This window comes from Heptranchias perlo, chromosome 38 (genome assembly GCF_035084215.1).
Source record: "Heptranchias perlo isolate sHepPer1 chromosome 38, sHepPer1.hap1, whole genome shotgun sequence".
In the NCBI taxonomy this organism is placed as follows: domain Eukaryota; kingdom Metazoa; phylum Chordata; class Chondrichthyes; order Hexanchiformes; family Hexanchidae; genus Heptranchias; species Heptranchias perlo.
Window position 1 is genome coordinate 12,597,168 of NC_090362.1, and position 14,007 is coordinate 12,611,174.

Genomic DNA, 14,007 nt, shown 5'->3' on the forward strand with positions numbered 1-14,007 from the left:
ATGGTCATTGCCTGGCACTTGTCTGGCGTGAATGTGACTTGCCACTTATCAGCCCAAGCCTGGATGTTGTCCAGGTCTTGCTGCATGCGGGCTCAGACTGCTTCATTATTTGAGGGGTTGCAAATGAAACTGAACACTGCAATCATCAGCGAAAATCACCATTTCTGACCTTATGATGGAGGGAAGGTCATTGATGAAGCAGCTGAAGATGGTTGGGCCGAGGACACTGCCCTGAGGAACTCCTGCAGCAATGCCCTGGGGCTGTGATGATTGGCCTCCAACAACCACTACCATCTTCCTTTGTGCTAGGTATGACTCCAGCCACTGGAGAGTTTTCCCCCTGATTCTCATTGACTTCAATTTTACTAGGGCTCCTTGGTGCCACACTCGGTCAAATGCTGCCTTGATGTCAAGGACAGTCACTCTCACCTCACCTCTGGAATTCAGCTCTTTTGTCCATGTTTGGACCAAGGCTGTAATGAGGTCTGGAGCCGAGTGGTCCTGGCGGAATCCAAACTGAGCATCGGTGAGCAAGTTATTGGTGAGTAAGTGCCGCTTGATAGCACTGTCGACGACGCCTTCCATCACTTTGCTGTTGATTGAGAGTAGGCTGATGGGGCGGTAATTGGCCGGATTGGATTTGTCCTACTTTTAGTGGACAGGACATACCTGGGCAATTTTCCACATTGTCGGGTAGATGCCATTGTTGTAGTTGTACTGGAACAGCTTGGCTCGAGGCGCAGCTAGTTCTGGAGCACAAGCCTTCAGCACTACAGCCGGGATGTTGTCGGGGCCCATAGCCTTTGCTATACCCAGTGCAATCAGCCGTTTCTTGATATCACGTGGAGTGAATCGAATTGCCTGAAGACTGGCTTCTGTGATGGTAGGGATATTGGCAGGAGGCAGAGATGGATCATCCACTCGGCACTTCTGGCTGAAGATGGTTGCAAACGCTTCAGCCTTGTCTTTTGCACTCACATGCTGGACTCCGCCATCATTGAGGATGGGGATGTTTACAGAGCCTCCTCCTCCCGTTAGTTGTTTAATTATCCAACCCATTCACGACTGGATGTGTCAGGACTGCAGAGCTTTGATCTGATCTGTTGGTTGTGGAATCGCTTAGCTCTGTCCATAGCATGTTGCTTCCGCTGTTTAGCATGCATGTAGTCCTGTGTTGTAGCTTCACCAGGTTGGCACTTCATTTTTAGGTCCGCCTGGTGCTGCTCCTGGCATGCTCTACTACACTCCTCATTGAACCAGGGTTGATCCCCTGGCTTGTTGGTAATGGTAGAGTGAGGAATATGCCGGGCCAGGAGGTTACAGGTTGTGCTTGAATACAATTCTGCTGCTGTTGATGGTCCACAGCGCCTCATGGATGCCCAGTTTTGAGCTGCTAGATCTGTTCTGAATCAATCCCATTGAGCACGGTGATAGTGCCACACAACACGTTGAATGGTCTCCTCAGTGCGAAGACAGGACTTCATCTCCACGAGGACTGTGTGGTGGTCACTCCGATCAATACTGTCATGGGCAGATGCATCTGCGACAGGTAGATTGGTGAGGACGAGATCAAGTAGGTTTTTCCCCTCGTGTTGGTTCGCTCACTACCTGCCGCCGACCCAGACTTGCAGCTATGTCCTTCAGGACTCGGCCAGCTCGGTCAGTAGTGGTGCTACCGAGCCACTCTTGGTGATGGACATTGAAGTCCCCCACCCAGCGTACATTCTGTGCCCTTGCTACCCTCAGTGCTTCCTCCAAGTGGTGCTCAACATGGAGGAGGACTGATTCATCAGCAGGAGGTTTCCTTGCCCATGTTTGACCTGATGCCATGAGATTTCATGGGGTCCACAGTCAATGTTGAGGACTCCCAGGGCCACTCCCTCCTGACTGTATATCACTGTACCGCCACCTCTGGTCGGTCTGTCCTACCGGTGGGACAGGACATACCCAGGGATGGTGATGGAAGATTCTGGGACGTTGGTTGAAAGGTATGATTCTGTGAGTATGGCTATGTCAGACTGTTGCTTGACTAGTCTGTGGGACAGCTCTCCCAATTTTGGCACAAGTCCCCAGATGTTAGTGAGGAGGACTTTGCAGGGTTGACTGGGCTTGGTTTGCCTTTGTCGTGTCCAGTGCCTAGTGGTCCGATGCCGGGTGGTCCGTCCGGTTTTATTCTTATTATGACTTTTTTTAAGCGAGATTTTACAACTGAGTGGCTTGCTAGGCCATTTCAGAGGGCAATTAAGAATCAACCACATTGCTGTGGGTCTGGAGTCACATATAGGACAAACCGAGTAAGGACGGCAGGTTTCCTTCCCTAAAGGACATTAATGAACCAGATGGGTTTTTACGACAATCCGGTCGTTTCATGGCCACCATTACTGATACTAGTAATTTAATTCCAGGTTTTATTTAATTGAATTTAATTAATTGAATTTAAATTCCCCAACTGCCATGGCGTGATTTGAACTCATGACTCCGGATTATTAGTCCATGCCTCTGGATTACTAGTTCAGTAACATAACCACTATGCTACCATACTGCACAATTTGTACCCAAGGGAGATGAAAAGCTATAGGTGACAAATCATTAATCCAAGCAAAACGACGGATTCCTTTTCATATTCACAATTTCAGAAAAGGCACAGCAAGACAGCACATCTAATTACCGTGCACCCGTAATCCATCAATTGCTTGATACCACGCAATGAATAACGGGTGCAGCATTATAAACCTTCTCAAACACATCCTGACAGAGTTAGACTGAGCTTTGACGGGGTGAGTAGCATTTCCTCAGTCTTGACTTTTCTCATGTTCACATACCAACAAAAGTTCAGTATGTATGGCATTGAGTTAGTGGTGTCAATTTCATCAGTTAAAAACAGGCACCAGTTAGGTCAAAACCCAATCTAAACAAGTTGCAAATAAATCACCAATTCAAAAGGCTGCTTTGTAAGTTTACCAACATCATGTGCAAGATTTGACGCTTGAGACTGAAGGACTCCATTGTTTACTCCAAGACTGGAAAGGACAGTTAGCCATGGGATTCTTTAGAGCCTGGCACCAAATAGATCAGGCTACGTCACAAGACATCACCATGTGCTTCAATCCCATAACATGCCTAAATCACAATTTCCCTTTGCCTGTATTTATAGGAATAAGTTCCAATACCGTTGGAGTATAGTGGCAGTGTGTTCATTTTCTCTGATGATTCTTTGCAGACTGCTTGGCAACTTATCCCCTTCCAGATAGGCCCAACGAGCTCGGCCATCGTTGCCTCCACATCTCGCATTCGTTGTGCTTCACCAGGTGGAGCTTAAGCAAATGGAGCCAATGTTCATAGTTTGCTTTGTTTCCACATCACTCCATCTCACAAGCCTTGTGTCTACTGCAAATTTATTTTTCTTCCCACCCCTCCTCTTCTAAAGACAGGAGGGGAAATTTAGAAATACAATGCCTGGACGGTAACCCATCGTCAAGCATGCCTGATTTTTATTCCACTGATTTCGACAGAACAAAAATCGGACAGGTTCTACAATGGGTGGGCGAGCTGCTCTGCCAGGTTACCACCCAGACAGTGAAGTTGAAAGTTACCCCCAGTGGCCCTTGATCAGGTTATACAAGACGCCGTCAGCCCTCCCGTACTTTACCAATGTCGCTGTACATCATGTGTGAGCATCGACTGAAAATGTCAGCAGATTACTGGAAGGCATCATAGTTGAGCCTAAACCTGTTCTCACCCAACATCCACACATAGGCACCTCTCAACAGGAGTCACTGGATAGTGGTCAGGATCCTGTCTGATTTTTTTCCCCTCCCTAGCTCAGAGGCATTAAGGCCAACTAGCATCCTAATTGAGGCAAACTATCTGCACCCCTGCTAAGACCACCTAATTCAGTACAGACCAGGGATGGATCCTGGGACTTTGAGGAGTCATATTGTGAAAAAGGTACAGCTTCTGCAAAGTAAGTTGTCAAGTCACATGGGATCAGGTTATTAGTTGTGATATGAAAACCGGTAATAACTTTGTCTCCACACTACAAGTCCATGCAGCATATTTCTGGTACTCCAAGCATCTCATCTCACCGTTTCCTTGTCTTAGGCAGGAATCCAACCATCTCCATTGCCAGTTGTAAGCGCTCAAAGTCATGTTTCAGATCCTCCCCTTCTACAGTGAAACTGTCCTGCTAAATTTAAAGAGAAAACAATTTTAAGTTAGGAAACATTATACAAACATTTTACAAAGTCAAAAAAAATTTTATCATCGATTTTCATCCATCTTCCCCGAAGGAATTGACTCTTTCCTGGAGCACCGTTTCACAGATATTAGTCACCCTCTCATGCAAGCGATGAGGACATCACAGGCTGTTTGACTGCAGAGACCATTACAGCTAAGCCCAATCCTGTCCTCGCCAAACATCCACACTTGCGGACTTCCGGAAAGGGTCACTGGATGATAATCAGGAGTGGAAACTCTGCTGACTCTCCCCACTCTGGCCCAGCAGTCTTCAAGCCACATGTAGCAACTTCACTGCTGCCCCAGCTGAGTATAGACTAAGAATTGTACCTGGGTCCTTGCTGATCTATATCGCTCACCTGCTCATTTTTGAAAGACAAAGGTATCTATCTGCACAGTGTAGTGAGTAAAAGGCTGAGATAGTAACTCGGGTTGCCTCCTTCTCCCAACAATAGGGAATAAAATGCAACAGACTAAAGAATAAGATCATGGCTCAAACTCTGAAGTTTGCTTAACTACTGATGAAAAGTAATTGAAAACTTAACTAAATTACTCCATTTCATAAGTCACAGAAATAAACCAAACCCAAGTCTAAACTTCCCCCACATGCCTACCAGTAAGCTAACTGTATCCTGGGAGCATTGTAAGGCCACAAGTTTTAGAATATGAAATCTTCAAACAATATGTACAATCTACACTTGATACAAAGTTTGGGGCATAATTTGAAATCTAGGGGTGACTTTTGGGAGTTTTGTCTTGAACCTGCATTGTATCTATACTATCAGTGCCCAATATAAAAAGGAGCTGAACCCACCCCCTCTAAATTTACTTGCGTCCTGAAATCTGCTGTCATAGGCAGTTCAAAGTATAAGCTCAGTCTCTACTAATTCTCCAATGGGTGCATTAGGGAATGACAGTACATTGCAAAGAAAATGGCGATACTGAAGCTCACAAGATGTACTTTACAGACCAGATTTGGTGGCACCTCCTTTCTGTAATACAGCTGTAGGCTACTGAAGTCATTCCTTTTCAACATTTCCAAAATAATGTTGCTTTGTGGCAGTGATTATTGCCTCCTGTTTCAGTATCTAACGATTAGGCTGATCAAGGAGCTGTTCAAAACCATGTTACAGGAAATGCAACTCTGAGTTCAGAGATTCCAGCCAAGCAAATGAAGAAATCTCCTCCTTCCGACAGTCCCACACTGAAACCTAGCATGAGGAAATACGCAAGAGCAATCCTAAGTGGGGAACAGCCTTGCATCTGTTTGATGCTTCACATCTGTAAAAATGTTTCCTAATTATGGCAGAAGTAGAAACAACTTTCAAAGAATGCCGAAATTACATTGTGCTCTTTCTCTAGCAGGCTTCAAGGTAGATGCTCCACCTGAAAGATTACAGCCAGAGAAAAAATGTTAGGTTTTGGAAGAGCAAGATCCTTTCACTTCAGTCCTACAGAACTGAAGATTAGTGAAGACAAATGTAGGTCTCTTACAGTCAGAAACAGGAGAATTTATAATGGGGAACAAGGAAATGGCAGAGCAATTAAACAAATACTTTGGTTCTGTCTTCACGGAAGAGGACACAAATAACTTCCCAGAAATGCTAGGGAACCAAGGGTCTAGTGAGAAGGAGGAATTAAAGGAAATTAGTATTAGTAAAAAAAGTGCTGGAGAAATTAATGGGACTGAAAGCCAATAAATCCCCAGGATCTGATAATCTGCAACCCAGAGTACTAAAAGAGGTAGCCATGGAAATAGTGGATGCATTAGTTCCTGCAGATTGGAGGGTGGCAAATGTAACCCCACTATTTCAAAAAGGAGGGAGAGAGAAAACAGGGAACTACAGACCGGTTAGCCTAACATCAGTAGTAGGGAAAATGCTAGAGTCTATTACAAAGGATGTGATAACAGGACACTTAGAAAATATCAACGGGATTAGACAAAGTCAATATGGATCTATGAAAGGGAAATCGTGTTTAACAAACCTACTGGAGTTTTTTTTTTTGAGGATGGTAGAATAGATGAGGGAGAACCAACGGATGTGATGTATTTGGATTTTCAGAAGTCCCACATAAGAGGTTAGTGTTCAAAATTAAAGCACATGGGATTGGGGGTAATATACTGGCATGGATTGAAAATTGGTTAACAGACAAGAAACAGAGAGTAGGTACAAATGGGTCTTTTTCGGGGTGGCAGGCAGTGACTAGTGGGGTACCACAGGGATTGGTGCTGGGCCCCAGCTATTCACAATATATATCAATTATTTGGATGAGGGAACCAAATGTAGTATTTCCAAGTTTGCCGACGACACAAAACTACGTGGGATTGTGAGTTGTGAGGATGATGCAAAGAGGCCACAAGGCGATTTAGACAATTTGAGTGGGTGGGCAAATACATGGCAGATGCAATATAATGTGGATAAATGTGAAGTTATCCACTTCGGAAGGAAAAACTGAAAGGCAGAGTATTTTTTAAATGGTGATAGATTGGGAAATGTTGATGTACAAAGGGACCTGGGTGTCCTTGTACACCAGTCACTGAAAGCAAATATACAGGTGCAGCAAGCAGTTAGGAAGACAAATGGTATGTTGGCCTTCTTTGCAAGAGGATTTGAGTACAGCAGCAAGGATGTCTTACTGCAGTTATACAGGGCCTTGGAGTTTGGTGTGCACTTTTGGTCTCCTTACCCAAGAAAGAGGAAGTGCAGTGAAGGTTCACTAGAATGATTCCTGGGATGAGGAGAGATTGGGTCGACTAGGCCTGTATTCACTCGAGTTTAGAAGAACGAGAGGGGATCTCATTGAAACATATAAAATTCTGACAGGGCTAGACAGACTGGATGCAGGGAGGATGTTTCCCCTGGCTGGGGGGTCCAGAATGAGGGATCACAGTCTCAGGGTACGGGGTAGGACATTTGGGTTGAGATGAGGAGAAATTTCTACACTCAGAGGGTGGTGAACCTGTGAAATGCTCTACCACAGAAGGCTGTGGAGGCCAAGTCACTGAATTATATTTAAGAAGCTAGATAGATAGATTTCTAGACACAGAAGGCATCAAGGGGTATGGGGAGAGAGCGGGAAAATGATATTGAGATAGAGGATCAGTCTTAATCATATTGAATGGCAGAGCAGGCTCGAAGGGCCGAATGGCCTACTCCTGCTCCTATTTTCTTTGTTTCTATGTCTGCAGCCTTCCTCAACCAACACTTCTAACTGTTAACTCTTGTAACTGACAATACTGTTTTCCTGTGCTGGACAAACCTTTGTGGTGTCATGCTTTATGGGGTCATTACTCTTTTCAGATTTGAAAGAAAACAACAGACTTGCATTTTATAGCGCCTTTCCTGACCTCAGGACATATCAAAATGCTTCACAGCCAATTAAATACTTTTGACGTGTAGTCACTGTTGTAATTTAGGCAAATGAGGTAGCCAATTTGTGCACAGCAAGGTCCCACGTACAGCTATAAGATAAATTAGCAATTCATCCGTTTTAATGATGTTAGTTAAGGGATCAATTTTGAGTAATGCCATGGGATCTTTTACATACAACTGAGAGGGCAGATGGAGCCTCAGTTTAATGTCTCATCTGAAATACGACACCTCTAACAGTGCAGCACACCCTCAGTACTGTACAGAATATTTGGACTATAGACTCAATTCAGAGTAAGGACATATTAAGAAAAGCCATCAGTTTGCAAAACCAAGCATATGCCAGGCATACAGTATAAGAAGCAACTATCCTGCAATTCAGGGGTAAAGCCAGGGACTGAGGACGAATACAAGAATGAATGCCTTGACAGAGTTGAGATTACTTTGGGGCAAAAGCAAAGATTAGTGCAAGGAGAGTGGTTTTGCTAAAATTTTGGTACTTATTTTCAGTTACTATCAAGGTTGAGAAATTAACTGCTGCAATACTCAGTCACCAGTGAAAAAAAATCAATCTCAGATTCAAAGTTCCCATGTGTAGTCTTGTTTTAGTTTTAAATGGCTGTCAATACTTTGCAGTTATGTGTGCTTTCCCTCATAATACACTATTATCCTGTGCACTGGTGATTGAACATATTCCCTTTATGTAGTGCAAAGAAGGGACTCAAAGTGAGACAAACACACAACAATGGACATCCAATGAACATCAAAAGGCATGCTTCTTTGTATCCGTTAAGCACATAACAGCTAGGTTTCAGGAGTTCGCTCTTTTGGTAAAGGGGTAGTCGAATACTGAGCTTTCAGTTGAATAGTGAAAATGACTGATTGATATCAGTCAGCTGAGAGAACTCTCGCCTTTGGGTCAGGTTAGATGTTCAAGCTCCACGCCACGACTTGAGTGCATAATGTAGGGTGACACTCGATTGCAATACTGAGCTTGTGCTGCACAGTCGTAGGCGTTGTACTTCAGAGGAGATGCTAATTAAAGATCCTGTCAGATGATTGTTAAAAGCTGAAATGGGAAGACGATAGGGTTGGTATTGTGGAAGGGTGAAATATGCCTTCTTAATTTTAAGCGATCTTGTGATATCTCATTTAAATGAGTAGAGCTGGACACACAACATGAACGATGAAGTCGCAAATGTGTTCTGATAATTAGATCTATGAATTGTTTCATTGTCGTACAACACAACAATTTGTGTGATGTTTTGTTTATGTTGCAGTTTTGTCATTTCGTTTTTGTTTTGAGAAAAAAGTGGGTTCAAGAAATGGGGGCCTACCTTATATTTACATGCATGGGGGGAATATAACAGCTAGGTGCTATGACTACTAGATTTGTAGCAATGAACGCAGCCCACAAAGAGGATTTGTGACAGTATTTTCACAGCTTTAATTCTGAAGAGAATGAAAGCAGCTGTATTAGTGGGTCATAAGGTAGACCTTGAAATGGCTGAAAATATCACACTATTCCTGTGGTCACACTCACTGTACAATATGGGTTGAAGCAAAGGCTTGCATTTATGCAGCACTTTATCACGGCTCGCACAAAGGACTTCACATGCAATTCATTACTTTGATGTGCAGTAGCTTTTGTTATGTAGGCAATACAGGAGCCATTCTGCACACATCAAGATCCCACAAACAGCAATGAGGTGAATGACTAGTTAAAAGGTTTTGGCAATGTTGGCCAGGAGATAGAACTGCCTGCTCTTCTGCGAACAATGCCATGTGATCTTCAACATCCACAGATGACACCTGGATTCAACAAATCAGCCGATAATGCTTAGTACGGCAATGGAGGATCAGCCAAGATTATGTGCCCAAGGCCTGGGGCTTAAACAAATCTTCTGATTCAAAGACAAGGGACTTAACAAGTGACCAAGCTGACAATATACCTTCCTACACACCCTTACTTGAATAGAATTGCCTACTTTTTATATTTGACTCGCTCTCTTTAATGCTCTTCCTACGTGCCCACATTTGGCAACTTATAACTACAGTTAAATACAGGACAAGTAATGTTGTTATGGTGGAACCTGTCCATTCTATTTCCCTTAAGATATTTAAATATAGAATAGATATTTGCACACTGGTCTGTTTTACAATTTCAGCAATTTATGGGTTGCAACATGGCATTAGATAGATCTTTGGTTTATTGGCCTATAAGTTGTATGACTGAATAAACAATCTGTTCGTGCTAATACAATACATACAGATGATTAGTTTAGGGAATATTTGTTTCCTATGCAACCTGGTCATTAAATTAAATGCACGTTGCACGAATGCTAAATGCTATTAAGATTACGATGCAACGACATGCACATTTATTATTGCTTAAACCCATTCTTGGTGTTAGTTTTTAGTATCAGTGGCTGGATGTATATATTATAAAGAATGGTATTGTCAATCACGTACAGTTTGCTTGTCTTTTCTCCTTTCTCCCCCCCAAATTTTCTCCTGGAGGCACTGATCTCTTTGCTGGGGTATTGTTCCACAGGCAATGCCAGTAAACCCGCTGGTAACTCACCAAAATGCCTACTATTCCTGTGTGGCCTTAGCTATTGAGTGCTGGGTGGCTATTTCACCATATCACAGCCAAGACAATGCTGTCCTCAACTGACTGCCACCCATGTACAAGTAAGTTAGGGATCAGGATCAGGAACCATGACTGATTTTCTCCTTCCTAATTTGAGGTGTCGAGGCCAAGTGTGGGCCCTCTACCATTGCTCTGGCTGTGATGAGCTAACACAAGACTGCTGATTGAACCTGGGACTCCCATCTGATGTGTTTCAGCTCATCACTGCTTTAACCACCTACACCATCAGAGAAGCTATTGCTTTTTGTTTTTAAATTTAAAAAATCAAACAAGGTTTGGGAAAACTATGATAGCCAGTAGATGAACTGATCTGCATTAGAATCATCAAATAACTTAGTCATAAGCAACATTTCACAATCTTTCCTAGTGCACTAATATACGAAAATACCAACAATGTTAAGCTCCCAGCTTAATTAAAGAGTGGCATGGTGTCTTGTTAATGAGCATGCTCTTGTGTAAGACGGGCTGAAGCACCAAACAATTTGATTGAAACTGGTCCACATGCCAAACACTAAATATATAAAAAGCAAGGCTGATAGAGTTAAAGATTCATGCTGCACCTTGAACAAGCAAACAACAGGCAGAAAGCAAACTCCATCTGTTGTTTGGTCATTTCTATAATAAGATCAGTAAAACGGCTCACGATCATATTGGTGAGTATTACATATCATATGGATATAAGGAAGCCTGGAATGGGAAAAGGCGATTTGACTCCTTCCACACATTGTATACAATCTGTCCTTTTATGGACACTTCTTCCCCCCTCCTCAACCAAGATCCTAAACCACTGTTAATCAAACAGATCTATTAACATCCCCTTTTAAGCTACTAAATGACCCAGAATTAACTACTTTTTTCTGATAGCCTGTTCCACTAATCATTTTATTACAATAATATTAAATAAAATCACTTTATATTACATACTTTAGAAGTCCCATTTTTATCTGGATCTACTTCAGTATGCTTAAAAGGTCAAAACCCATGAGATCCTTTATTCCCTTAAAGTGCTGATTGTTGGTGCAGGACTGACTTGGTCCAGAACAATTCAAAGAATGAGGAAGAATACAGATAAAGATTCTAACACTCTTACTCATTCACCGAGCACTATCTTTGTCATATTAAAGGTCCATGTAAGTAATTCAGAAGTCAGCTATCCTAAGTGAGACTTTACTGTGCCTAGTAAGAAAATTTTTGATGCAGCACCCGGAACACTGATACACACAAGTACTTTTACAATCCAGAGGGCCTGCTTCTACTAGCCAGCCTCCAGGCCATCAGTAGTTAGCCAATGTAAAATTTTTTTTTAAAGTTCCCCTCCCATTTTCCACACTAGCCCAAGATCACACAGACATTTAAATGTAATACTTCAGTGTAATTTACAACTTTCACTGCCTTTGTTCTAAATATACTTTTTATTGATCAGAGCAAAAAAAATTCAAATGCAAATTTTTCATATCAAGCGTCACTGTTGCACCTCATTTGACTGGTAAACTTTGGAAAATCTTGGCAACTTTACCTGCTTCTGTGAAAGAAGTTAATGGTAATTTATCCAGTCTTAAACATTTGGAAGCTATTACAAGAAATGACCAAAAAGGATCAAACAGACTTGGCGTTCAATGTGTTTTCAAGGAAAGCAGAGTGCACTGTCTCTGTACTGCAGTGATCGGGTGGTCTAAGTTGTATAACTTCTACTGCAGCCAGTATTGCAGACCACACTTCTAGACCTCAACGGGCCATTTTACAGTCATCACTTTAATAGGTCACAAGATTTGGTGGATCAGAGGTACAAACTGGACATTGAAATGCAGCATATCCTTTTTATATAAGAAAAAGGTGTACTTAAATACATTTGAACCGTAACTTTTTTCCAATTACATAATCTAGAATGACTAATTTGAGTTGCTTTTGGTAGGATTAAAGTTCCAATGTTTCTGGAAAACTGGCACCTTTTGACAATTATCCCTGTGCTTTCCTTGTGTATGTGCAGTGGTGGATTGTCATCTCACCACTGGAACACAAAACTTGAATACTAACCGGCTCTGAATCATAGTAATAATCATCCCAAGTCTGTCTGGACGGTTTCTTTGTCACCTGAGAAAGCAAGGTAAATGGTGTTAGGATGCGCATACATCTCAAACAACGTTTGCAAAGATGGCTCAGGACATGTATCCAGCAGTAAAGCTCAAAGCAAACCTCAAGTTACTCTCAACAAGAATCAATTCTCTTCATCCAACAACGTAGCATTTTTTTCAAACATAATCAAAAATAATCTTGAAGTAATGATGCATTGCAAAGCACACATCATCAACGACCAATTACTTTGTAAATTTTCAAGCTACTTCAGTAATTAGTTACAACTGTAAAGGAAGATGTTCAAGTCCAATTTTAAACTTTAGCCACAGACTATCCCCCATCTTCATGAATAATGGTATTCATCCCTGTTCAGAACCCCCTTCCCCCACATTAAATGATTCTAAATCTCTGCACATACCCTCATCTGTTGGTATAGTAGACAGTCAGTATTATTTCCTTCTAGAAATAGACTTTGCTGCAGAATAAATGATAATCATGTACTGGAATGTATCTCAAGGGTATCTCATAATACATCAGATGCTTATATTAATTATTGGTGGGGTTATATTTGGCATATCTTGAGCAGTTTATGGGCACCAATCTTCAAAATGTTATTGAAATAAAAAGGAAAAGCTGCAAATGCTGGAAATCAAATGAAAACAGAAAATGCTGAAATACACAAGTAAGTCAGCATCTGTGAACGGAAAAGGCAGGTTATGACTTTCCAGATATGTATCATCAGACAGATGCTAACTGACCTTTAGTGGATTTCCAGCATTTTCTGTTTTTATTTCAAAATGATATCAATGCATTGGAGATAAATCAGAGAAGATTGATAAAAAAGAGATCATCTTTAAAATTAGCTTTTCTGATTCACACTCAATTATAAGAGAATGCTGGTTAAGTTTGGTATCACCCTCCCACTAAATCTTTTCTATATCAATAAGAAAGAACTTGCACAATCAAAAGCAAAATACTGCGAATGCTGGAAATTTGAAATAAAAACAGAAAATGCTGGAAATACTCAACAAGTCAGGCGGCATCTGTGGGGAAAGAAACAGAGTTAACATTCTGACGAAAGGTCTTCGACCTGAAACATTAACTCTCTTCCTTTCCCCACAGCTGCTGCCTGATTGCTGACTATTTCCAGCATTTTCTGTTTTTATTTAAGTTAATTAGTGCCCTATCATGTCCTCAAGCAGCCTACAACCAATGAATTACTATTACTGATCGGTCCTGCTATGTCGGCAAATGTGGCTGCTAATTTATGCACAGTAATATCCCACAATTAGCAAATAACATGAATGACCAGTTAATCCATTTTTTTTCTGCTAATATTGGTACAAGGAGGGTTGTTGGCTAGGCCACCAGAGGAACTTTGAGTAATGCAATTCGATCTAATTGAACCACTGGAACAGACAGACAGTGTGTCTGTTTAACATTTCATCTGAAAGACGGCACCTCCAACAATGCAGCACTCCCTCAGTGCAGCTGAAGTGTCAGCCTACATTACGTGCTCAGTCTTGGACTGGGCTTCAAACCGGAACCTCTGACTCAGAGGTAGGAATGCTACCAACTAGCACCTTCACATGTCCACACCGATTTCAAGTTGATTTTCCCCCCTCTATTTCACTCTCCCGTATCTGTATAAGGGGGTTGCTCACTGCCAAGCAG

General features: G+C 42.0%; 1 protein-coding gene across 4 annotated transcripts in view; it reads right to left on the reverse strand.

The window, feature by feature from the left end:
• Nucleotides 1-14,007, reverse strand: part of myo9aa (myosin IXAa) — a 268,372-nt gene that overhangs the window by 113,887 nt on the left and 140,478 nt on the right. For 3 of the 4 annotated variants that reach the window (XM_067973452.1, XM_067973453.1, XM_067973450.1), the window contains exons 6-7: nucleotides 12,295-12,351; nucleotides 4,086-4,186 (exon numbers count right to left, since the gene is read on the reverse strand). In XM_067973452.1, the coding sequence (XP_067829553.1) occupies nucleotides 4,086-4,186; nucleotides 12,295-12,351 (158 nt within the window). The remainder of the gene's footprint in view (nucleotides 1-4,085; nucleotides 4,187-12,294; nucleotides 12,352-14,007) is intronic. The other variant, XM_067973451.1, reaches the window with a different exon arrangement.